This window comes from Cantharellus anzutake, assembly GCF_015039405.1.
Source record: "Cantharellus anzutake strain C23 chromosome Unknown EI90scaffold_296, whole genome shotgun sequence".
Lineage (NCBI taxonomy): Eukaryota > Fungi > Basidiomycota > Agaricomycetes > Cantharellales > Hydnaceae > Cantharellus > Cantharellus anzutake.
Window position 1 is genome coordinate 43,092 of NW_024067246.1, and position 24,083 is coordinate 67,174.

The window sequence follows — 24,083 nt, forward strand, 5'->3', positions numbered from 1 at the left end:
GATGGAGGGTGGCCAGTTGGTAGTGGTGGTGTTGGATTTCGGTGCAACATGCTTCATGCCACTCCCCTTCATCGAGGTCACCCTAAAGAAAGCTCGGGACAGCTTTTCCCAATCAGTTGTCAAGAAGATCACGTATCCTCATGGACAGCCAGACAATGCAAAGGTTTTACTCTTCGCCTCTGGTTCTCTTGTTCAGTATGGTATGAGACCAGTCGGTAAGCATGACCTTTCTCACCCTCAGACTGATTTTCATTGCCGTTCAGCACTACCACTGGGCATCAGTCCCAGAATAAATGGCAGATGACGTGTTGGTTTACCCTACAACTTATGTTACACGAGTACTCTGGTGCTTGGCACTTTTTGCTGTTTTACGAGCCTTGGTTCAAGTTGCTGTCTTGACATTTGATACGCATGAATATGTAAAAGGCTTTTCTATGAATGAATATCGTGCATGTTTGTAGCTACGTGCTTTGGGATCCCGATATTGAGTCTCAAGAGATCGAAAGCCGGATCTATATGGCCGACAACCTCCCAATTCTCACTGATCACGAAGCAGAACAGCTCAATAAGTGTTTAGACTTGAGCATGGAGAAGCCTTCATCACGGTCAAACCACTCGACCAGCTCTAGGAAGTCGGAATTGATCGTTTCAATAGGGGGCCTCATGGTTGATTAAAGTGGAGCTAAACTGAGTTCTGAAGTGGTTCAAAATTGACCTAAATTCCACCTCAAGTGGGGCCTCAGTTTAGAGCAAGTTTAGGTTGAGTTTAGGTCACTTCAAGGGCACTCACAGTTAGGGTGGTTCTAAAGTGCGTCCAAAGTAGCTCAGGCCTGGATCTCATAAGTCCATTCCATTCTGTGTCACGCAATCACTATACATCCAAATGCCATCTACTTCCGACTGCCAGCTCCTCATACATGCGGTGTGCTCTGTTGGAGGAACAACCTCAGAGCATATTTACATTGAACACATTACATAGAATCAATTGCCATCCTGACTGAGTCAAGCCTTTGAACTGGTTCTTTTGACGAAGACTTGGGCAAACGGGAGCGTGAAGTCGAACTAGAGCGCGATGTTGTTTATATAGGTGTAATGTACAATCCATTGGGCTAATGACAACAAAGGAAACAGTGAACATGAAACTAGTGCCTCTGACGCTTTGGCTGAAGCTGCCCCCTCCCCCTTCGTCCTTGTGTCGCATCTGCCATGACAACATGCGGCCCTCCAGCATGCTCTGTGAATACATGCACATCACCATCAACAACACCAATGTCTAAAATTAAAAATCCACTCTTGAGTTCTACTGATGACAACAGTGACAACAATATCCATGTCAAGCAGCAGCAGCAGCATGGTGAAGGGAACGGACAGGTGACCTAGGTAGCAAACTGTACAGTTAGTGTTAACGCGGACTTACTCAGTTTTAAAGCCGAGTTTAGATGGGTGACTTTAGGCAAATTGGGGCTCCTGAGCCCCAAGTCGAGAAGGACCTAAAGTGGCGACTTTAGATCTAGTTTTGACGCACTTTTGTCACTTTAGGTTCACTTGAGATCCAGTTTAGGCGAATTTATTCAACCGTGAGCCCCCCTAATCTACGATTGAGTTTTCTCACTTATTTCATTTTGGTAATTCGCCCTCGCTGACTGTGATGAACGTACACATTTTATTTTAATATTGATACTCGGAAGCGGACAGACAAATAAGCGGCATAACCCTTTCCATGACATGGTGGTCAGATTAATTATTGACTCTAAATCATTTATAGTGAATCAAAGAGAGAAAGGCAATATTAATGGTATAAAGGATATTTGAGAAACTAGATGTGTTTGGGACATAGGGTTTCTTGTGTGAGATCGGGCTGAAGGAATAACACAAAGAGGGCCGGGATGCACGGCCTCCTTGATGCCTGTACAAGTGGATGCATGTTCGCGGGGGGGTTCAGTCGGGGTGTTGGCATGTTAGCAGAGAAGTTTCAAGCGAGAAAGTGAGCATAAGGGGAGAAGATTGTGACCGCTTGCAATCTTCCCCGATGGAGGGTGGTACATGTCTTTCCCCCTTGTTTCTTAGGCAATTTCTAGGCGCCTTAAATTTCCATCACGTGCTCGGTCCGGGGACTGTTTGCGGAAACTTTGCGGGTCACAGCTCGCGATGTCGGACGCATCAAGTTCGGGGTCTCCGAGTGCCAGCTCTCGCTCCCCTTCCCCCTCTACATCACCCGACCTTTTCCAATCTGTTCCATCAAGCACTGGGCCCAGCAAGCCACTGGTGACTGAGGAAGATAAAGCAGCAGCAGCCACTATTAAAGCTGACGCAAATCATGCATTTCAAAGTCTGTCCTTCTCGTCCCTTATCTACCTCGGTACCCATCAAGAACCCTTTCCTTCATCATAAGATCATAATTTTCTTCTTGCCGTCAAGCTCTACACATCTGCCGCAGAACGAAATCCTTCGGACGGTACGCTGTTCTGCAACCGTACGTTTGGATCATTTGTGGGGCCTCGAAAGTAAGAGCTCTCACCAAGCCTAATAGGTGCGTATGCGCGGATGAAACTCGAGGAGCACGGCTTCGCGATCGAAGATGCAAGTAAGTTCCCCGATTGGATCAATTAGGCTCGAACATCTTACTGGCACAATTCAGCCCGAGCGATAGAGATCGACCCCGGCTACGTCAAAGCATACTACAGACGGGCCTTATGTCAGCTCGCTGTGCTTAGACCTCAGTTTGCCATCCCTGACTTCAAAAAATGTCTCGCTCTTGATCCCCATAACAAGCTTGCCAAGACCCAGCTTGATGCAACGACAAAGCTATTAAAGCGAATGCAGTTTGAGGCTGTAAGTGGAGTCGTTGGCTCGCGTCTTGATCTGAACTGGATCCTCTATTTCGTTATTTCTCTTCAGGCCATAACTGTCGGCGAGGAGAAATCTGCCGTTGACCGTTGTCGAGAAATTATCGCAGATGGAGGCTGTGATCATACAGAACCATCATACAGTGGGCCGTTGTTGCCGATTATCACCCCAGCAACCAAAGGGTCGCAACCCAAATACGGAATCAATAAAGAATTTGTGGAAGGCATGCTTAAATGGTTCAAGGAAGGGAAGACATTACCAAGGCGGTTCGTTTGGGAGATCGTCCTGAACACATACGATATTTTGGTGAAAGAAGAGAGTCTAATCGATATACCATTGGAGGAGGGAGTGATTTGTGATGTTATAGGCGACACTCACGGTGCGGTCGAGTCACGAGTCTCCCACAAGATGCGCACTTATAACGTCCTAGGTCAATTTTATGACTTACTGCATCTGCTGGAGCTGACTGGTCTGCCCAGCGAGTCGCATTGCTTGCTGTTTAATGGTGACTTCGTAGACCGAGGCTCATGGTCGGTGGAAGTTGTGACAACATTATTTGCCTACAAATGTAGGATTTTCAGCCCATGAATCCTACTTCCGTGCTGATATCTGCTGCTGAAGGGCTGTATCCGAATCGGGTTGGGCTGAATAGGGGCAATCACGAAACAAAGGATATGAACAAAGTGTATGGCTTTGAAGGGGAAGTGCGGCACAAGCATGGAGAGCAAACTTACAAAGTTAGTTCCTATGTCCTGGGGCTCATCTCCCAATGATCAACTATTCGTACTAGTTATGGGCAGACGCATTCACCGCTCGTGGGTAGTTCTACCTCATCCCTTTGTCTCAAGGGCTGATGGTACTTGCCTTAGTGCCTCTTGCAACTATGGTGTCACCAAGGCTACCGCCGAAAACCAGCCATGACGCAGCACACGGATCGCCAATCCTATCACCCGAAGGTCGGAAGCGATTCTTCGTCGTCCATGGCGGTTTGTTTTCCAAAGATGGCATTACCTTAGATGAGGTTCGTAAAATTGACCGGCTCGGAAAGCAACCCGGAAATGAGGGGTTGATGTGTACGCGTTTGTCATTCCATTTGAAGTCTGGTTGTTGATCAGTGTTTCATTTCTTTAGGCGAAGTATGCCCCCCTCAGTCCCATTCAACACTCTACTGATTCTATCTAGCTTTTGTGGACTGACCCTCAAGAAACCAATGGGCGGGGCCCTTCAAAACGGGTAGGTATCCAATTCTTCTGACGACCCATCCATCGCCCTGATAGCCATATCCAGGGTGTTGGCTTAGGGTTCGGTCCCGACATAACAAAAGCATGGTGTGAACTTAACAGCGTCACCGGGGTAATACGCAGCCACGAAGTCAGACAGGGGGGCTATGCCATAGAACATGGAGGGCTTTGCATCACCGTGTTCAGCGCTCCAAACTATGTCGATCAAGGGCAGAACCTTGGCGCATACGTAAGACTCATCACAAGTGCCTCTGAATGATTCCCACTCATAATCCACACTAGCTACGGATTGATGCAGCCGGTGAGCGATCTTATCATACTTTCAAAGCCAGTCCACACCCGCCATTGCGTCCGATGGCGTACAGCAATCCTGGGCTTGCAATGTTCGGTTGAACTAATAGGGCTACACAGTTATCTTTGGGATATAAGCAGTAGGTTTATTATTGCAGGATCACTTGCCATGCGACCTCATGGATCATCCCCGTGGTTCTTATTTATTTTAGAGTTGGTTATACCAATCAATGTTGCGGTTTAAGCGCCCTCGCGTGCTCATTCTGGAAAATTGCCTAGATCGTAATACATCAATGTCATGCGTTTTCACATAACGGAATTTTCCGACATTTCCCAAGCGTTCAACGAGATGAGTAAGGCGAAGCCTTTTTCAGATGAGAAAGGGCATAATGAGTACAAGTATACACAAGAGATATCCCAAATGGTGAACCACACCGGTTGATCGATCATGTCCAATGCGAAATTGACACCTTCATGTCAGATGTTCGTGTTCGGAGAGGTTCAGGATCCGAATCTTGTTGCAGTTAACCTGGTTGAAGACATCGTCAGAACCCAGGTTCTAGAAATCGTAACGTCGCTTCTTCGCCCAGTCTTGGCCTCACCACCCAAGCTGCACCTCAACGCAGGTTATCCAAGCTCGATTGATGTCGGCTAAACGAGGCGCAAGACACATATCCCCTGAAGACCTGATATTCATTATCCGAGACGATAAAGCAAAAGTAAATCGCCTCAGAACCTATATGAGTTGGAAGGATGTCCGAAAGAATGCAAAAGAGCCCGGAGGCGATGGGAAGGCTGATGTGGACGACGCCCTGGATGACGGTGCCGACGGTATGGTCATAATTGTGTGCCCTCTCGCTCTACTAATGCCAAACCCCCTTAGAACCCAGCGCTACGAAAACTCGAAAACGCATCATCAAACTTTCATGGGATATTACGACAATATATTCGGACGTATTCAAAACGCTAGCTGCTGCCAACCCGGGCAGACATATCGGTCATTCTGATGACGAGGATGAGGATGAGATGGAGGCTCACGAGGACAGCGTGAAACGTCTCAGGGTGAGGCATGTTTGCTTCATCCTGCAGCTGATCTAACCAAAGCGCATAGGATGCGGATGAGGCGACTCGGAATATGACAAAGGAAGAATATATGCATTATTCAGACTGCCGACAAGCCTCCTTCACCTATCGCAAAAGTGCGTAGCTATGGGATTCTGGCCCAATGGCCGTTGCTTAAATAATCTGTGTCATTCAGCTAAGCGATTTAAAGACTTCCTCAATCTCCCTCAACAGCTTGAATTACGATCGGATGACACGATTGACATCCTTGGCTTCCTCGCCTTCGAAATCGTTCGCGCTCTTACACTAGGCGCTCTCGAAGTGAAACGTTCGCTCGAAGATGCCGCATACACGAACGTCGCAGCGGTAGCCGCTGCCGCTGCCGCCGCTGCTGGAGCATCGGCTGGGCCTGATGTCAATAAGAAGCGCAAGGCACCTGTTCAAGGACCTACTTCAGGCGCATCCCCTTCCATGCGAGCCTCGAAACGACTGCGAGCAGATGGGACGGAACTCGAAGACAACATGAATGAGGCTCCTTGGGGTGGTGCTCCAACCCCAACTAGTTCTCTCTTTCTTGCGCCACCTGAAGCGCGGACTCCCTTAACTCCGCAACACATTCAAGATGCATTCACGAGAATGCAACGAGACCAAAGCCAAATCAAGCGAGCTGGTATGCGGAACTGGAGAGGTGGACTTGTTCGAACTCGGATCGGCCTTATTTGAGCGGCTTAATCTCTTGCATGCATCCTCATCAGCTCATGATTATACCCACAAAGACACTGACGTATTCCTTGCTGCACATTGGGATCTGTATCATTACCTTGTGGACATTAGTGTACAGGCGCGGCGCTACCAACAGCATTAAACCATAAACTATAGCTCCAACTCATCGTAGACGTCCGCCATCAAACTCTCCCTGTAATGCGGATGGCGCTCGGTAGGATGAAAACTATTTAGCACTTCCTCCCCGTGCCCTTTATGCTCTGACACAAACGCAGCAGCAACCGTCACTGCCCGTGTTTCTTGTATGATTCTTTCAGAGGTTTCCTGCATCATGTACGCAACTTGTGTTTTGCTTTCGTTATCCGTCGTCACCGTTTGACTATCAGGTTTGCTATCGGGACGAGCGTTGTTCCACAAATCCCTGAGCTCAAGCTCAAGTGGAAGGAGCTCGTTATCGAGTAAATGAGGCCAGGTCCCTGTATGCGATTAAATATTTAACGTCGCACCATTGGTGGACTTGTACTCACGCAGAACTTCCGAAACATGTGGAGTGAGTTGTTCCTGATGAACCACACTCGCATGTATCCGTTCTCTGGTGTCATGGTCAATAGTGATTTGTCGTTTCGCTGCCTTTCCAAGTGCAAAAACCCCCCGATTCGAGCGGCGTGGTGGCTGGGTGGCCCATGACCCCACAGGACGAGGCAGTGATTTCACATATTTGCTGTCTAGTGCGAGCGTGTCTTCGACTTGTGCCTTTATTAGGGTGTCAGTAGGTAGCCTGGTTCGTTTGGTCGCTACTGCTCACAATCATCCAGAAAAGTGCGATGTCTGACAAATCGTGGTCTTCGTAGCCTCCGCCAACGTCGCTATGGCTCCCAGTAAACCAGTATTGCTTCAAGACCTGTTTCTTGGCACGCCCCCGTTCTGTCTGGTGAAATTTGGTAACGTCCTATCCACCAGGAAAAGTTATTGGATGCTCATTCCATTCGATAGACCCCACTTACAAAATTCGCTCTTTCCTCATTGAGCGCCATGGCGTGATAGGCCCTTTCAATATGGTGGCCGAGGATTTTATCGGGGAAATCAAAGAGTCCCCTGATCTTGGCGTGGGTTCCGAATTCCACAGGTAAACCGAGCGCGCCGACGGTATCAAATACTCCCATCACTCTAAAGTGAATGGATAGCTGCTGAGGACTAAGAGCGCAACACGAAGAACGCACTTGATAGAAAAAGGCTTTTCGCCGACCTTCGCAAGCCCTCCTGATTGGAATGGTTTTAGAATGTCATCATACTCGGCTCCTTCTGAGCCAATACGGTGATAAGTCGTTTAGTTGCACTCTGTCATTTAAGGAAAGACCAACGTTTCGGATCGTCCGTCTTGCCCCTCTTCTGATAAGAAATGAAGATTTCAGCGAAATGGTCCATTTCGCCCCGATCCAAAACCCCTATTTCGCCCTAGGGGAGAATACCTAAGGTCGGTGATGTTGGTGAAGCATATATCTGCTCACGATGAACATTGCAACCATTCGGGCAGTATACGCTCCCTGGTAACTCTTTCTTGAGTTGGGCATACATTAAACGATGTTACGGCTTACCCGTGAAAAGCCGAACAAGAATATCTCGTCTAAGATGATTCTCATACGTTATTTTGAAATTTCACAATAAAGGTGTTGGCATACCGCCAGCGCAGTAATTTCTATGGGATACTCATACTTCAATGGAGGAAGAATTAGTGTTTGCTGTATGTGAACGTACTGTGCTATGAATGCGTATGCGTCCTGCACCTTCTCGGCTGCAGTGCATGTCGAATTATCAGTAGTGTATAGTTGGATCAATTCACGGACCTAAATGGGATCCAAAAGCGCCTAATAGTACGTATGTAAGTGCGGTTTGTCCATTTGAGTGAAAACGACAATTACCATCGATCAAACGATCAAGCACGTTGGGTACGGTTCCCAGTCCAGACTGATAGAACACGATCTGAGGTATATGCTTCCCGCTGGGATTTTAAATGAGCGCCCAAAGCCGGAGGACGGTTTATCATGCACTCACTGCCTCCTGTCTTCGTGGCTGATGCTTCGTGCTGGCCGATGTACGTGGATGAGCAAGCATGGTACATGGGGGTGAAACCGCGAACCCACAAAGCTTCAACACGTTAGAGTATCTCCAACGACGTGTTTCGGACTTTCCGTCCAACCAAGTCCTTACATGACGCGTCAGTGACGACATAGACGTTGCTCCGAACTTGCTGACCCATCACAACAAACAATGATACGCTTTGGAGTGCGAGGCAACGGCAGGGACACGCTTAAAGGTAAAGGGGACGTAGAGCTCTTCCTAGGGTCTAACTTTGGCGAACCCCCGCCTGCAAGTCGTCCGGGGGATACAATCGCATCTGGGGGACGCGCTATCTTCGAGGGTGGATTAGACACTGGTTGCGGCGATTCGCGTGCTTCGATAGATTCAGTTGAAGGCTATGAGAGACCTGAGCGAGCTGATAGTGAAGCTAGAGAACCGCCTGTTCACCTCTCTGGCCAGTCTGGGAGGGGGATTCTTTGAACGCCTCCCCTCTCCCCTTTTCCTATTCCAGAATGACAATCGCGATATTAAAGCCACCCCCGACCGGCGCCTCCCGCAAGTGGGTGGCCCGGGAGGTTGTTCCTGTGCTTGCGCGTGTGAAGCCTCATGGGATGATGGTGACTTGTTCTCACAGTCGTTTGCATGTTGTGCAGCTTCGAACAACATGCCGAGACAGGGGACAGATTACGAAAGCAAGGATTGCCAGGTGATCACTCTCGTTCGGTTACCAAACTAGGAAGGCGCCCAAGGTGGGCAGCAATAAGATTTGTCGTAGGACGAATATGCCAGCGGAGACAAGTAGTGTGAATCACGACAGTCAACAAGCAGGTCTGACCCAACTCTAGATCGCCTTGACATCAGCAATTTTGCTTCCGCTCCGACGTTGCACAAACTTTATTTAGCGTTCATCTCGGTCCCGCAGCGAGTAATTCCAAACATAGGTGAAATTGCAGACGTAACGTACATGACCCAGATGCATCTGCGAGATACAAGCCCGGAGCCGTACGAAAAGGAATCGTGAGACAAATCAACTCAAGATCCGCGCCTGGAATTCTAGACCGCGACGGGGCGCTGGGAACCGACGCAGTCATCGAACCGAAGGAGGCCATGCCTGCAGTCAGAAGGCCGGGAGACTGGGGACTGGGGCCATGATAAGAGGAGTGGCCCAAGCTCCCATACTTACAGCAGCACACGGCACACCTCGGGGTGTCGCAAAGAGAAGGTAATAACGCAGGGTGGGTCCCCTTACTAGCCAGAATATTTGACTTTCATGCCTCGGTTGCGCAAGGAAGCTTCCAACGCTAAAAGAGAGGCGGATCAACGTCTCGCGCATCAGAAATACACAGAACAATCAGACTTTTGAGCTCTTCAGCCTCCTCTCGCTGGCCGTAGTTGAGAACGAGCTGCTTCAGTTGTTGATGTTCGACCTTGTCTTGCAATTGTGCGCTCTTCGTATGAAGTGCCAAAGACGAATCCTCAGGTATTGGCAACTCCCGAGTCTGTGAAACATCCTCACCCGTCAGTTCACTAGACACAATGTATAATGGTTGTTTGACTCGCCTGCTGTTTATTGCCCTTTCTAGAGATAAGAGTAAACTTCATCACTCCGGGTTCGCTATTCGCCGAGTTATCGTTGGCATCATCCACATCGGTCCTCTTCTTGCGCCCAACAACTCCAACAGCGCCGCTCAACGTCGAGGAGTCCCACATCGCCAAAGCAGTGCGTTTATCTACCCTTCGCGAGTCAGAGGATGTGTCGGAGAGCATTTTAGCCAATTCTTTCGCAAACTCAGCCTCCGCCTCTTCGGAGGGGCCTTGATTTTCGGCAACCGCAAGTTTGACAGGCGCATCGCCTTCCGGTGAGATTGACCCATCCTGACCCTAAGGCAAGTCAATTTCAGGTGGTCTTCATCAAGCACTAACAAACCTGATCCTCATCAATAGATCCTTCCTCTTCCTCATCTCCGCGTCGGACGTTCCCGTCTTCGTCCGCGCTGTCGGCTTCGCCATCTTCCGCTCCACTTGCTGTATCAAGGCGTTAGCGGGGAGTTACGGCATTTCCTGCTAAACCACATACATCCAATTTTCAGCGCGATTGTGGCGAACATGTCATCAACTGCAGTTGCTGCCTCCTCGAGTGTGGTCGGTGTCTTCATCTTTGGACGTAACGCCTGAGTGAACGATGAGCTTCGCATTTGGAAATCTCAGGAAAAGGGCGGACCTCTATGGTGTCTGACAGCATGAACTTGACGTCCATGGGGAGTGGTTCTTTGCATAATACATAATACTAAAGAGAAATAGTATGGGTGTCGGTATGCTCGACATTTTTAAGCATCCCTACCTGGAAGAATACGAGGAAAGAATCTAGTTTCTTCCTGAGAGACCCTCTATCAAAGCACATTCCACATCCATCCAGCAAAATACAGATTAATCTGATGCGGAAGAAGTCGTCTGGTGCGTCGAGTGCGCTCGGTATTGTTGGGTGAGGACGTCCTTCCGCTACGCCAGGGAAATGAGCGGGAGGGGCCATAGATTATCTCCAACTCACCATGCCCAAAGGTTACAAGTAACCAAAGAGTGTCAAAAATGATCGATGAGGTGACCAGTCGATAAATATATAGCTCTCCGAGGAGTTTGATAGTAGCCACCCGTCGCTGATTGAATTTATAAAGGTTCGTCTACGTAGGGATCGTCAGCTTTTAACCTTGCAGCTGAAGTAAGCTATATGTACTTCGAGGCCACGACGGACGTCTTCCAGCACTTGATCAATGACATCGACGACAAAATCGGGATGATAGCGTTGCAAATCATACGTGAGCATTGATAACAAGGCGATGTTACTAAATTTGATCTTCCATGGCTTAGTGAAGACTTTGTGCAGCCATTGTTGAACCTGAAAGATCTCAATTAATTGAGGATACACCAACTTGCATGAATCACCTTAGCATCCTCCCAGTCGAGCTTTCTGATAAGCCGAAGGACTTTGTCGATCGTCCTCTTCGCTAAAACATCGAATATTAGATGGTGGATAAACTGCTCCATGGGTGTGCGCTCCTTCTGTTGTCGCGGAGCACGTTCTGGAGGGTTGCACTAACACATGCATGAGTACATCTGATCTCTCGGTCGGACTTAAACGGGAAATTATATGCTCACTAAATAGTACGCGTTCTCCAAAGCAAGAATTTGGCGCTGATCTAAATGCTGGGTACTTTGCTTTCGGCGCATAAGTTCCACCTAAATCATGTCAGAATTGAGGATGTCATAAGTGGTGGAAGTAGCAGTCCCGCCCACCATAGACACCATCCTGGCCTTTGTTGGATCGGTACGCATCAAGTATCTTCCACATCCTTCAAGAAGCATCGCAGTATTATCGATGTTAACCCCCGTGAAATCGTCCAAAAACACCTTGAAAACGTGTAGGATCAAATGAGGCGGGATCAGTCCAAATTTTGTGAGAGCAGATAAGAACATGATATTCTACATGAAGGGTTATATGCCTTAGCAACAAGTTACTAACGGTGTGCGCTAGACGTACTTTCTGGCGCATCTCCGCTAATTCCTTGACAACGTTCTTCTTACGCTGGAGGTAACGAAACTCGTCTTCAAGCTGGCATAGAAATGTCAGAAATCATTCCAAAGCTTTGGTGAATGGACGAACCGCACTGATAAGCTCCGTGGCTATCTCAGGCATATATGGATTAAGCGTTGCCACCAGTCTTGCATAGTGAGGGAAAAGATCCACCCTGTTCTTCGGGACTTGTGATAGGAACTGAGTACAATCGATATCAGACTTGGCGCGTGTTGAGCATCAAGCCTTACCTTACCAAGCCGCTTCCTCGCAGCCTTGGAGTTGAGAAAAGCGAAATCCACCGCAAGTTGATCAATCATGGAGCGATTGGTCGCATCTGGTAAACGCGCTAGGAGCGTACTGAGAAGCGCAGCGGGGGCGGGAGCTGTCGGGACCACCGATGCATCCTGCGGGGCATCGACGGCGGCAGTAGAGGATGGAGACTCTCTAGGGAACGGAGTGAGGAAATGCTAGATCAAAGGCGCTGCACGCACTCGACATCCTGCCCATCCCTGACGTTGTCCGAAAGTTTGACATCGTCTTCAGTCACTTCCGACTTGATATTTTCCATCTCGCTCTCCAGTCTCCTAATCTCACTATCCTCATGTTCTTTTCTGTGCGCTTCTTTTGCCTCCTGGTCATCAGCCTCTGCAAGTCCCCTGGAATCTTTGGATCCGGTGGAGGGTCCATCGACGTTCAGAATGCTGATTGGCACGAAATCTTTCAGATCTACGAGATCTTCGTAAAACCTTTGTTCTTCCTCATCTTCCCACTTCCCAACGCCGAATACTTCTTCAATATCTCCCGTGCGAGAGGGATCACCGTCGCGCAATAATATTTGTGATGCTGACTGCTCAGCGGCCGTTGGAAGATGGGGAAGTGGTAAGTACAGGAGCTCTGATAGACTATAAGCAGAAGAGTTGTCAGAGTGAGAAAAGGATTCGTTGGCCTGGGGTACATACGCCTGACAACTCGCTAGTGACTTTTCGTAGCTTTTGGTCATCTTCTCGTAAGCCTGTTGACGATCTTCAAATATTTCCCCAGAACGAATGTATGCCTCATGGTTACGCCGATCCTGCTCTTGAAGTCTCTTTATTGCGTCGCCACATGTCAGTGTCTCGACAACAGTGTGCATTATAAGCGCGTACCAGGTGCTCCTTAACCAACTTCTTGGAAATTGAATCAAAATAGCCCTCGCACATACGCTTGAAGCGTTCTTGTATCTCCTTTTCGACAAGTGCATCAGAGTCCGACAGCTGCGGTTGGGACTGGTGGGAGTCACTCTGAGCGGCCTCTGATTGCGTTGTCTCCGAAAGTGTAGCACCATTTCCCTTCGTTGCTACCTGCTGCTTAGATGATGGTGGAGGATGAAGCCCGAGATAGGGAAAAGAATAAGACTTGAGAAACATTCCAAGAATGGGAAGAGATGAGAGCGACGGGTCATTCGACAACTTCAATGGGAAAGGTAACAATTAGGCCACATTGCAATCCTTGAACTTGCCTCCAGACGTACCAAATCCTTAACGACCTTCATGATCCGTCCACCTCCACTTTTTCCAGGGCCATCACAGATAATACCAACCAGCGCTAGTTCAGAGCAAACTCGCAGCAAAGATCTTTGGCGTGAAACCCTGGAAGACTCCTCTCTGTCTCGCTGTTCTTGAGATAGAGTGGACAAGTGACTCTGGATGGCGGCGCCAGGCTCTGCAAGAAAGAAGCCACCAGAGGGACAGTGAACGTTTCAGGAAGCCTTCTGTGGATAAGAGAGATAACCTATGACAGATAGAATATCAGGTCTTTGCGATGATTCTGCATATGTTATGATTTCACGAACTTGCACGGTGCTCCATGCGTCCTTGTCATTCTTACACTTAGTGGCACCCTCAAGACACGCTGAAACGATCTCCTCCGTATACTTCTCAAGTGCAAGTGATTCTACGTCCTTCACGATCTGATCATGATTCTCCACGCCCATAGATTGCCTTAAACGTTTAATAAGGGTGGTATGGCGCTTAAGCGAGGAGTCAAGCGTTTTGACTTCTGCATTGAATACATCACCAATGGCTCCAGGGTCAATGCACAAACCGCTCCGCACCAGTATCATGTGTCTTCCGATTCAGCTCCCTTAAAGCTAGACGTCTTGATCGTTTCGATAATTCCTCATCATCCCTTGAGGAGTTCATGATGAAGTTCACGCTGATAGTGTTGCAAGAAGCTAAGGATTGGGTTCAAGAAGCGCCAGGATCACGTGAAAGCAGGGAATCGTTGAAACATAGGTGCCGGAAGACCGATGGGCAAGAAGAACAAAAATGGTCCCCAATCGCAAACACTGAGCATCCCAAACAAAGAACTCATCCAGCGCATGAGCTTTTTGTATCAATCTACCGTGTACCTCGGTGCACTGTCTAATGCGACACCCCCTACATCCCCTTCGAAAAGACGATCTTTTTCGAATCTGGCAAGAAACCAGGCCAGCATTCTCCGGAGCATTGGAGCCAAGGCACAAATCAGGATGTGCGTCCCCCTCCGTTACGGCGCTCCGCTTTAGAGCCTGAGATTGTGACGTAGGGATCCAGCCGTCAAGAGATCAATGTGTAAATCTTGTAACAGTATCCTGATCCCGGGTAGTACTTGTTCCACACGTATCAAGAGTAAGTGAGCAGCTATTTACGACTAATGCGTGGGGATTCAAGAGATCATGAAGGTTCTCCCATACATGGGAATCGACGAACCACCACATGTCTCAATTGTCATACTTCCCGGTCAATTCCATCTCCCCCCGAACCGAGGGATGGAAAAGAAACTGCTTCTAGTCTGATCGGACACTCAGAAATGCTTAAGGAGCCCATCGTGACCGATGCGGTATCAGACGACGAATTAGAGAGGTGTCGTCAGAAGCTGGAGCGTCGAAAAAGGCCGACTTCCAAGAGACCGATCCTCAGCGAGAGAGATGTTGGCCACATCCGCCTTCGTGGGAACGAGGTCATCCCATGACACCCCTTACCATTGGCACTCCATTGGTGAAATGGCGCGGTTTACTTTGCACTTGGTGTCCCAGCAGGGTTTTGAGCGAAATACCAAGAAACTGAGTGCCGCTTCCCTATTCCCATGGCTCATGTTGGACGTGTTGCTATCGGTGTTCCAATGCCTGGAAGTGCACAGGTTGAATTGCTGTTGCACACCAGTGATCCACCATTCGACTTGGGACACGATTGAATACAAATGGAAAGAAGAATCATATGTAATGTAGCTAGTGAGCAAACCCTATGGAACAGATTAATTGCAGTTCTTTGTGCAACGGGCGACTCGGAGCAATGGAGTAGCGTGGCGACGACCCCCGACAAAAAGTCGAAGTCTCTGAAATTTTAAGCGACCTCCATTAAATCCGCTTTGATCTGAAGTCCCATACACTGCAATGATTCATTTAACCTGGGTTCCGTAAAGTGGGGTAGCGGTGGCGAACTCACCGCGTAGTTATCCGCATTGTTCACCTTTTCCGAGTCCAGAGTCCGCACAACCATAGACAAAGTCCGCAGTCCTCCCACTGAGCTAGGGTTCTTCCCATTGAGTATTTTGTTTTGTGTGAACTTTATTTAACGTACCTCGTGCAATAAACATTGCCTCGAGTACTGCTGAAGGCCGCTCCACTGCAAATGGCACTCTTTGGCAAGAAGCTGAAGAACAAGTCAAATCTAATCATTGGACCATCAGGCGTTGAGCACAAAACCCCCGATAAACAAATAGAATGAGTTGGAAGTAACCCCGCTGGCCATGGTTCCATTTCCACCCAGGTACGTATATGGGATAGTTGCGGGGTCACGTCCACAAACACCATATGGGTCATTACAATGCAACCTTTGGAAGTGTTCTACATTCATTAGTGGATTGAAGGATTTGCCAGATGGTATATACATGCATGCGGATTCCAGAGCTGTTGAGATCACCTGCGATCTGTCGAAGAGATACCAAACTGTCCCAGCAGGGTTGGGTCTCGAACTGGCTTGGTGACAAAAGTATTCTGGTTGCCTTATATATATATCCACTGAACTGTTGGATTGAACGACGTGCCTGGTAATACGCGTATCGTACTCGTATCACTCATATCAGTCATTGATCTTATACCCTTTGTTTATATGCTACATGCTTCACTGTTGCGCTACAATTGCTACGTTCCCACATATGCACTTATTCGCATCTCAGTCTTCCAGGTCCCCAAATCCCATCGGTGAACGGTTGGACACGGGGGCAGGTCAACTGGCGACGAAAGGTGAAACCACTTCATCAGAGACCTGTGCCGCGAGTTGAATCACAGAGCTCGCTAGTCCATGACCACAGACTATGAGATTCCGTGTACGGGATGGTTAAGAGGAAGAACACGACGAGGGCGTAATCGGCGTTCGTGGTTGTGCACCCACCATCGACAGTTGTCCTCTTTGGGCATCAAACAATTGGCTAAAACCCAGAGAGAACACTGCTTTGGTAAAGCGACCCCCTGATTGTCAAAGCGCAGTGCACGATGCGCCCTGTCGCCACAACTGATTAAAAGAAACGCAATACGCCTCACCGGGGTCCTATGTAATCGGATCATACGACTACGAAAGGCCGGACCAGTCTAAACTGGTGCAGCGGGTTGCCGTTGCAGCTGACATCGAGTTCAAATTTCAGTCGAAGATTACGAAGGAAGTGAGATTGCCGCCTGATCCCTGGCACAACAGAATAACAAGTGCCTGCTGACGTCAACAAGCACATCGTAGAATGATGGTTGCGAAAGAGACTGCCACATTCATCTAAAGCCGCATCATATCAGCATAAGCTTCGAGATCACAAGCACTATAGCTGTAGAGTCGATGCCAGCTGCCGATCCTACGTCAGCTGCCATCTCAATTTGGAATGGCACGAGCGGCGTCAATAGTCCGAAACAATATGAAAAATGTAGCCTTGATGAACCAACTTAGATACTGTACATCTATCAGTCTTGGCAAGTGATGTTTAGCATAGGTTGGAGGAGTTCACCGCTTCACAGGTACGGAGGTCAATGCCTAATGGTAGCAACAGGTCATTTGAAACCCTAACGAGAAAAAAAATCCCAAAAAAGAGAAAAGCACTCACAGCTCTAGTGGTTTCATATATCCTCTTTTGGCCTGCGAAGAGAATTGCAGCGGTTAAACGACTGCACGAGCTTACTCCCACGCCTTTGTACAGGCCAGAGACGCCTTCCTCTTTGATGACGGTGAGGATGCCATCTATCGAGGACTTGTACGAAGAGCAGAGTCGTGACCTGCTGTAATCGTGATTTGATGACAATCTATGATAATGATGATGTTCGCGTCAACGGAGGGGAGCCGATGAGGGGAGAACAATGATCATACATAGGGATAAGTCGCCGAGGTCGCCACTGTCCGAAAAATCACGTCGAAGAGTCAGAAAAGACGATCCAACATGATTCTGAACTTGACGTGCCTAGTTTGGACACTGCCCCAAGGAAGAAGAAATCAAGGTCACTGAGCACAGCCACAACTCTTGACAACCCTGTCTGCTCTCTCAGCCTAGCGGTCCTCCTAGCAATGAGCCAGTTTTTAAGTTGCTCAAATATCGTGTACTACAAAAGGACAGAGGGTAGTGAATGCGCCTTGGACTCATACGCAGTGTAAATTCACGCCGACCTGGATAATTGGATTAATTACCAGGACCAGAGCTGGTCCGATCCCCCGCCAGAAAGCACCAATCCCCCTTTTTAAGAATGTATTTAACGGTCTGAACAAGATTCAATTTCTTGACAGACGGTGAAGTTGGGAGCGATGACTCTTCCTGGACCGTTTGGACGGCCTGAGTCGTCTGTACAACCCAAATAGGGTTGGAAATGGCCGTAGTTGCTGATCCCGCAATGAGGCCTATATAAAATAAACAAGGTGAAGCCTAGATGCGCTATACGATAAAATATGCGGTGCTCACCAGCAAGCATTGACTCGGGTGTTGTCAGAGCCTGTGACACACCCTTTTCACGACCCTTGAGAATAATCTCCCGAGATTTCTCGTAAAAATAGTAATAAACCCTGAGGACATTGCGAGTAAGACTCCAGGAATAAGAATTATGGTGTGCGCGACGACCCATTTGTGATGCCAATCCCAAGCAATGAACTGTTAGACCACTGTACATGCCCTCCACACCTTCACTCTTTATAATATCAATGATCGCTTCGTATGTGGACTGCATTTATAACAGTCGGCTCCAACGTCTCCTGTGCCTATTTGACAACGTACTTTGTCCTTGCCCCTAACTTGGACAGCTGCACGTGTTGACAAGAAGATGAGAGGGCTATCAGATTGAAGTGTTCACGCAAGATGTCAGAAATGACGCGCTTAGACATAGTCGCGATCACGACAGGCTTCACGCACTAGGTCAGGGTCATCGCAAAGATGCCGGCGGCGGCACCGCTTGTGGCATGAATCACGGAAGACATTTCCAAAGTGACTTGAATCCCTTGGGAGAGAGAGAGAAAGGAGCTTAACGATGGGGTTCTGTGCGAGCTGGCCTTGACCGTGCACCGCTCCAACTTTCACTTGACCTCCAAGGTCCGAAGTAACCGGGTCCCAAATTAGGATAACGGGTCACGGGACTGACTTCAATAACCGAATTAATGTTGTTATATAGCTTTTGCCTCTCCCCCGTTATTAGTGTGTAGCTGCCGTGCGCTACGTACATCCATATTGGGTTAGTCATAACAACACAGATTAATAATCATGAATGGCGCAACTGACTTTTGACAGCCAAGAAAGGAGATAATGGCGCCACAAGGCTCAACTAGCCCACAGTGTGCGTCCATAACCAAGAAATCCAAGAGTATCAGCGGTTACTCAGAACCATAGCCTTTCGTTACCAGTATTTTTGTTTTTACTCAACCACCTAGAGAGACGCTTAGTCAAAGTTGAATTAACAGCAATCGAAGCGATTGGGAAGCGATGACAAAGCCGCGCGAAGCCTCCCTGACCTGAAATATTATTCTCGCCGCCAATACAGTACGACCTGGCTTGGTCGGATTTTTCCTCTCGTCACTACGGCTGTCGAGCCTGAAAGATCATGTCATCGCCATCTCACACTAATCAGACCAAGATTCTCTTCATCCTCTCCAGCGCGAACAGGACCCTTACTGGTGAACCAACTGGGTGGTATCTTCCCGAGGGTGCGTTTGATGGGAGCTATCGAAGGATATTACAAAAAAAAACCAATCACTTCCTTCTTCGTAGCCGCCCATCCCTACTATGAGTTGGTATCCCAATACAATGTCAGTACACGTTTGCCAATTCGTCCAAACGAATGATAATGATGGGTCCTTGTGTGAACAAAGATCACCTTTGCGGCACCCCTAGGTCCCAACCCGCCCCTCGATCCCAAGAGCGTCGAGCTATTCAAGGAAGATGCAGAGTCGGTTAAGTTCCTCAACGATGAGTCGTCAAAGGCAAACTCGCTTCTGCCCTTGTCCTGAAGGAAGTCAGCGTTACCGAATATGACGTCATTTTCTACGTTGGAGGGTGAGTTCGACAGAAACAGTTGTCCCCATAATCACTCCCGTTGATGATTGCGCCATCTGAGAACAGTCATGGACCCGTCATTGACTTGTCAGTAGATCAAGACAACCAAAAGTTAGTCGAAGACGTACGTCAGGATCGTGCACACTGCCGTCGCTATGAAAAGCGCTCACTGCTTTGCTTAGGCTTGGCACAAGGGAAAGATCATTTCAGCAGTCTGCCACGGCCCTGCTGCGCTTGTCTCCGCCGAGACGCGCCACATCTTAACTAAGAATTCGATTCTCAAAGGAAACGTGTCACCGGTTTCTCTAATGTCGAAAAGCTAGCTGGAGCAACGAAAACCATCCCATTTCTACTGAAGACCGTATCAAGGATCTTGGTGGATTGTATGAGAAGGCGGAAAAGCCTTGGGACGTAAGTCGTACAGGTACTTCACGCTTGGCGCTTTAGTCATGCTGACGCCCAATTTTCAATCAATATTCAAAGGCGCACGTTGTCGTCGATGGGAATTTGATTACAGGCGAGTCTCTTCATCCCACTTTCGGATGTAAGTAAATCTGAGCATGGATCCCCACCATAACAGGTCAAAACCCAGCATCTGCGCGTCCCCTTGCGCAAGCAATCGCCCAGGAGCTAGCCAAACGCGTCAAAGCAGTTCCAGCTTGATGCTTTAGTTTCAGAAAGGATCATCGTCCCATGCAGTGATGCCACAAGCATTTGATCAATATAAAGTAACTCAGAGGCTGTATCCAACGTGTGATAATGACCTCTAGAATGCCTGTATACTGCGATCTCGTTGATCGAACAAACCCGCTGGCTAAACTGGTGGTTGCTAAGCAATGTTTTCTAGTTGAACAGTGTCTCCCCCAAATTGCAGATGTTGGAGCATTGCGAGGTAAAAATGAAAATTTGTGGGGCTACACGCGACCCCCCCTCCCACTCGGCGCAAGCTTGAAGCTGTCATCGAACAAGAGTTGCGTATGCTCAATCGTGTATTGGCAAGCTGCTAATATGCAAAGACGGGGAGAATCGCCACGGACGATCAGAGGACAGTTCAGAAGGAAAACAGAAAAGCAATGTGACAAGCCGCAACGCAATCGATTTTAAAACTTTAGAGGGGAAAACCAAACAAAGAAAGGTATACCGAGATAGATAAATATCCGATGTCCTCAATCCAATGATAGAGTGTATATGGATGCGTGTATGTGATAAGAAAAATGCTGCATAAAAAAAAAAATCCAAAGTATTAGATCAGGGTTCGCCCTACAGCACCATGGCAGCGCCAGCTAAAACAGCCATCAAGCTGCCCACAGCGCCAACAAGGTTGTTACTAATCGAAATCTTAGACGCACTCCCTCCGAACCTCCTGAGTTGGTGGGGGATTTCGGGTGTGATGTGACGGTTTGAGTTTGAGACGATGTGCCTGTGCCAGAGGTGGTTGGGTTCCCACCACCGGCATTCTGATTGGCAGTGGCGAACCCAACAGATGCCGGACTTTGACGGAACACGGTGTAAACGTTCTTCATAAAAGCTATCGCCAACGATCCAGTCGACAGGGGACCCGGTGGAGGTATTCAATTCGAAGATGGCTGTTGGAGATTAGGAGAGGGAGTGGAAGTGAATACTTAAGCCGAATAAAAGGGATAATTTTTTTTTGGACGCACATCCTATGCAGTCAGTAGAACCCTGGGTGGCGGGAAGCGAGAAATCGTCAGACTTGATGCTATACGACACCCCTCCAAAGGTAAAAGCGACTTGTGGGGCGGCTGAACAAGCTGCGTGAAGCGATGGCTGTCAGTGGGAAAGGCTGTTCTTCCGCGCGTCCAGATCGAAGGTTGACTTACGATACGTCCAATAACCGGCATTGTCTCCCGTAAGAGCCTGTGCACCATTCACTTGAGCGTAGAATGCGGCAACTCGATCACTGGGACCACCAACTACAATAAAGTTGGTTGGATAGTCAGAAAAATCTGACATTCAATTCACAGCATGAATGCCACATACTCAAAGAGGTACCGCTATGATCAATCAGAAATGAACGGGCCAGTTAAAAAGGGATTGCTTCAAAAAGCGTGCAATGAACTTACGTGTCAATAGCGGCGGAACCGGTGATGGAGGTGGGCTTTCCACCGACGGATATGCCATCAAGTGGAATGGCCCAATAGGTCTGTGAGGACAATGAAACGTATTTGATATCACCCGTATATTTAGCACTATCTGTAAATCCAATGTCCATAACACCACCGTCCGTCTCGACGAGCTGTGGATTTGGATCCTCGTTGTGCCGCTTGAGGAAAAACGCGAACAAAGGTTCGGACCATTGGCCGGATTTCGCTGCGGTCAGCCAAGCGGGATCTGCCTGAGTTTGGGCAATGGATGTCCACGCGAGACCCAGAAGGCCAGCACTTTGATACGAACGGGGAATATCCATTAGGTGGAACAAAAATAAAATAAAATTCGCACACTCAAGAGAGGAGTGACTTACACCTTCCCAACGGGAGGTAAGACGCCTGTAGTCATTTGGGTGATCACGGCGAAAGTTTGGGAGGTTATTGTAAATCCGCCGAAGGATACGGTCTCAGTTCCGCTGCCCAAGGAGAATTACATTATAGATTGAGCAAACGATTTTGACATGGAGTCTGTCGGAGAACTCACACGGTACCCTGCACACCGATATCCCCAGCGCCATACTGAAGAGTGATTGGATTTCCAGTGTCGTGATAAGTTGACGACTTGGTCGGGTCATACGGTTGCGTGTCGTTCAAACAGCCAGCACATTGCGGAGATACAGCCCAAAGGTCCGATGAACCTCTAACAGCGTCGGCGAGGGGAATCAATGATTGAGCCCAGCGAGGTGATCAGCGAGAACGCACGTATCAAGAACAACATTGAGACTTTGGCCTAGACAACAGGGACAACAGAAACGTGGTTAATCGATGGATCAGCCGAACAAAGAAGACGCTCACCTGGAGTCCCAAGGTTTATGACTCCCACATAGGCACTGTCAATGTCCAAGTTGGTGAGGGGAATGTTACCAGTTTTGGCACGCTTGTCATTTCCACTTATTGCCCCATACTTGAGTAAAAGCCTTTCCTTCTGTCGTATGAACCAGTCACGCCTCTGTTCGTCTGTGAGACGGTGAAAATTGCGGGAATTCAGCGGGATAGAAGTCCTCTTTCCATGGATGCCACTGGGAGATGCGAACACCAGGAGCCCACAACCCAAGAGTGATAAGACAGAAGATGCAAGCATTGGGGTATAGTTGAGAGGAACAGCCGCGCCCCTACCTTTTTAATATTCACTCGGTTCCTGGTTCCGAGTTATTAATATGCGTCACGTTCCCATAGCACAGCATCCATGCATGTTCAAGGCGGTGCCAAGGCGATGCAAATAGAAGCTGGTACATATCCTGCCCAGCGATGTAACGGCTAACACGCGCATCTATCTATAGAGGCTGCTTCAGCCTAACACGCACAGTGTGTGCGCCCAACGACGGAGAACAAGGATAAAATGTCATTTTACATAAGCCATCTCAGAAGTTGTACGTCGAACCGGTTGTTCTGCATCTCATCCAATTGCTGAAGAGAGAGGGGTATTGCCGTTGGCCAAAAATAGAGTTCTTGGCTTGCCAAGAACCAGCCTATGCCGAACTAAAGGATGGCCTGTAATAGGAGGGCTAAAGCGGGAGCTCAGTCTCCGTAAATGAAGAACTGAATTACTACGTTTAGTACTAACCTAAAGCGGGAGCTATAGTACAGAAGAGTACAGAGTAAGTAATGTAACAACTAACTAAAAGCAATGATACTGACCTCAGTCTCCGTAAATGAAGAACTGAGGAGAAAAGGAAAGTAGAGCGAAAACAGTATATACAATTATATACATTGTGTCACGAGGCAAATACAGATGTAAGAGGGATCATGTGGTGTTGGTTGGTAAGTCACGGGTCGTTGTTACTCCAACACGCCCACTCAACACTTGTTGACTTTACCTTAGACCCAACTCCGATCTAAACTTCACATATTTTACCTGTGGCAGCGCTTTGGTGAATATGTCCGCAACCTGATCGGCTGTAGGGATATATTCAAGCTCCAAGATACCGTTCTCGATTTTCTCGCGGATCCAATGATGTCGCACATCAATATGCTTTGTTCGAGCATGGAACACAGGATTTTCGGCAATAGCGAGTGCTGATTGGTTGTCGACAAAGATTTTGACTGGGATTTCGTCGGAAAACATCCCGGAATCGTCGAATAAGTTGTCAAGGTATGTAGCTTCTTTTCCAGCATGTGTTGTGGCCATGTACTCGGCCTCTGTGCTTGATAAAGTGATTGTTGGTTGCTTCTTCGAAGATGTTAAAGAAATGGGTTAAGGGCAATCCATTTCTTTCCGTCCTTATAGACGACTTAGAATCGTCCACCTCATGTATGTAGGGCGGTTTAGTTGTGTAATTAGAATTGTCCGATGGCTGTGGAGCTTTTGACAGAAAGCTGAGGCCTCGTGGTGAATGGGAGTCTGTTACGACGGATACTTGGCGCTCGTTATGTGAGCGTACCGTGCGTGGGTGTATAGGATCACAGGTTGAGAGAATGTCCAGAGTGGGACTAGTCGAGGACATAGGGCTAGCGGGTACTTGGCGCTCGAGAGAGCGTACCGGTAGCAAGTGAGATAACGACTCCTTGAGGGAGCTTCCTGAGAATTGGTTGACGGGTACTTGGCACCCAATTGGGTGTACGGCAACGAGTGAA

General features: G+C 48.3%; 8 protein-coding genes across 8 annotated transcripts; 4 read left to right on the forward strand and 4 right to left on the reverse strand.

Moving 5' to 3' along the window:
* Nucleotides 1-2,544: 2,544 nt before the first annotated feature.
* Nucleotides 2,545-4,481, forward strand: EI90DRAFT_2957407 (protein phosphatase 5; the record flags this gene model as incomplete). The annotated part of the gene is made up of 10 exons (XM_039055446.1): nt 2,545-2,584; nt 2,639-2,832; nt 2,899-3,231; nt 3,310-3,415; nt 3,469-3,588; nt 3,696-3,920; nt 3,979-3,983; nt 4,030-4,080; nt 4,135-4,317; nt 4,371-4,481. 10 exons carry the CDS (start codon nt 2,545-2,547, stop codon nt 4,479-4,481), a joined length of 1,368 nt encoding a protein of 455 aa, XP_038907567.1.
* Nucleotides 4,482-4,728: 247 nt separating this feature from the next.
* On the forward strand, nt 4,729-6,164 carry EI90DRAFT_2957420 (transcription initiation factor IID, 18kD subunit-domain-containing protein; the record flags this gene model as incomplete). The annotated part of the gene is made up of 7 exons (XM_039055447.1): nt 4,729-4,803; nt 4,861-4,947; nt 5,006-5,210; nt 5,263-5,441; nt 5,491-5,578; nt 5,638-5,798; nt 5,865-6,164. The coding sequence occupies 7 exons, from the start codon at nt 4,729-4,731 to the stop codon at nt 6,162-6,164; spliced, it is 1,095 nt and encodes a 364-aa protein (XP_038907568.1).
* Nucleotides 6,165-6,223: 59 nt separating this feature from the next.
* On the reverse strand, nt 6,224-8,909 carry EI90DRAFT_3161466 (uncharacterized protein; the record flags this gene model as incomplete). The annotated part of the gene is made up of 16 exons (XM_039066271.1): nt 6,224-6,640; nt 6,692-6,917; nt 6,970-7,113; nt 7,169-7,331; nt 7,385-7,466; nt 7,526-7,619; nt 7,673-7,708; nt 7,760-7,788; nt 7,844-7,860; nt 7,920-7,956; nt 8,009-8,029; nt 8,084-8,163; nt 8,217-8,247; nt 8,306-8,367; nt 8,418-8,638; nt 8,691-8,909. 16 exons carry the CDS (start codon nt 8,907-8,909, stop codon nt 6,315-6,317), a joined length of 1,788 nt encoding a protein of 595 aa, XP_038907569.1. The 3' UTR covers nt 6,224-6,314.
* A 582-nt stretch (nt 8,910-9,491) lies between these two features.
* EI90DRAFT_3148436 (transcription factor) lies at nt 9,492-13,994 on the reverse strand (the record flags this gene model as incomplete). The annotated part of the gene is made up of 22 exons (XM_039065570.1): nt 9,492-9,544; nt 9,601-9,742; nt 9,804-10,124; nt 10,171-10,268; nt 10,321-10,414; nt 10,465-10,530; nt 10,585-10,742; nt 10,792-10,921; nt 10,975-11,136; nt 11,184-11,333; nt 11,397-11,477; nt 11,535-11,720; nt 11,779-11,850; nt 11,902-12,012; nt 12,063-12,258; nt 12,306-12,716; nt 12,774-12,901; nt 12,960-13,262; nt 13,325-13,465; nt 13,495-13,584; nt 13,646-13,851; nt 13,907-13,994. 22 exons carry the CDS (start codon nt 13,992-13,994, stop codon nt 9,492-9,494), a joined length of 3,387 nt encoding a protein of 1,128 aa, XP_038907570.1.
* Nucleotides 13,995-14,008: 14 nt separating this feature from the next.
* Nucleotides 14,009-14,865, forward strand: EI90DRAFT_1283056 (RNAse P Rpr2/Rpp21/SNM1 subunit domain-containing protein). Its single transcript, XM_039051614.1, has 3 exons — nt 14,009-14,325; nt 14,380-14,462; nt 14,516-14,865. The coding sequence occupies exons 1-3, from the start codon at nt 14,102-14,104 to the stop codon at nt 14,803-14,805; spliced, it is 597 nt and encodes a 198-aa protein (XP_038907571.1). The 5' UTR covers nt 14,009-14,101; the 3' UTR covers nt 14,806-14,865.
* Nucleotides 14,866-16,820: 1,955 nt separating this feature from the next.
* On the reverse strand, nt 16,821-18,272 carry EI90DRAFT_3148437 (mitochondrial carrier; the record flags this gene model as incomplete). Its single annotated transcript, XM_039065571.1, has 8 exons — nt 16,821-16,850; nt 16,921-17,116; nt 17,223-17,410; nt 17,475-17,541; nt 17,594-17,702; nt 17,764-18,019; nt 18,073-18,127; nt 18,208-18,272. 8 exons carry the CDS (start codon nt 18,270-18,272, stop codon nt 16,821-16,823), a joined length of 966 nt encoding a protein of 321 aa, XP_038907572.1.
* A 584-nt stretch (nt 18,273-18,856) lies between these two features.
* EI90DRAFT_3102594 (class I glutamine amidotransferase-like protein) lies at nt 18,857-20,258 on the forward strand. Its single transcript, XM_039062581.1, has 8 exons — nt 18,857-18,992; nt 19,057-19,094; nt 19,158-19,288; nt 19,403-19,406; nt 19,524-19,633; nt 19,665-19,752; nt 19,825-19,858; nt 19,922-20,258. The coding sequence occupies exons 1-8, from the start codon at nt 18,890-18,892 to the stop codon at nt 20,002-20,004; spliced, it is 591 nt and encodes a 196-aa protein (XP_038907573.1). The 5' UTR covers nt 18,857-18,889; the 3' UTR covers nt 20,005-20,258.
* Nucleotides 20,259-20,302: 44 nt separating this feature from the next.
* Nucleotides 20,303-22,832, reverse strand: EI90DRAFT_3296243 (aspartic peptidase domain-containing protein). The gene is made up of 9 exons (XM_039067469.1): nt 22,305-22,832; nt 22,212-22,239; nt 21,994-22,149; nt 21,824-21,925; nt 21,426-21,743; nt 21,343-21,356; nt 21,183-21,275; nt 21,003-21,113; nt 20,303-20,927 (listed from the first exon to the last, which is right to left on the reverse strand). Exons 1-9 carry the CDS (start codon nt 22,588-22,590, stop codon nt 20,602-20,604), a joined length of 1,434 nt encoding a protein of 477 aa, XP_038907574.1. The 5' UTR covers nt 22,591-22,832; the 3' UTR covers nt 20,303-20,601.
* Between the last annotated feature and the right edge of the window lie 1,251 nt (nt 22,833-24,083).

Bases quoted from the DNA above. Each gene is read 5' to 3' on its own strand.
- EI90DRAFT_1283056 (XM_039051614.1), top strand. From the start codon at position 14,102: ATGGGCAAGAAGAACAAAAATGGTCCCCAATCGCAAACACTGAGCATC. The intron at 14,326-14,379 runs GTGCGTCCCCCT...ATTGTGACGTAG, and splicing joins GCCAAGGCACAAATCAGGAT to GGATCCAGCCGTCAAGAGAT. The intron at 14,463-14,515 runs GTAAGTGAGCAG...GAGATCATGAAG, and splicing joins TTGTTCCACACGTATCAAGA to GTTCTCCCATACATGGGAAT.
- EI90DRAFT_3102594 (XM_039062581.1), top strand. From the start codon at position 18,890: ATGTCATCGCCATCTCACACTAATCAGACCAAGATTCTCTTCATCCTC. The intron at 19,753-19,824 runs GTAAGTCGTACA...CAATATTCAAAG, and splicing joins AGGCGGAAAAGCCTTGGGAC to GCGCACGTTGTCGTCGATGG. The intron at 19,859-19,921 runs GCGAGTCTCTTC...CCACCATAACAG, and splicing joins CGATGGGAATTTGATTACAG to GTCAAAACCCAGCATCTGCG.
- EI90DRAFT_3296243 (XM_039067469.1), bottom strand. From the start codon at position 22,590: ATGCTTGCATCTTCTGTCTTATCACTCTTGGGTTGTGGGCTCCTGGTG. The intron at 21,114-21,182 runs GTAAGTCAACCT...CGCTTCACGCAG, and splicing joins TGCCGGTTATTGGACGTATC to CTTGTTCAGCCGCCCCACAA. The intron at 20,928-21,002 runs GTGCGTCCAAAA...AATCTCCAACAG, and splicing joins TTCTACTGACTGCATAGGAT to CCATCTTCGAATTGAATACC.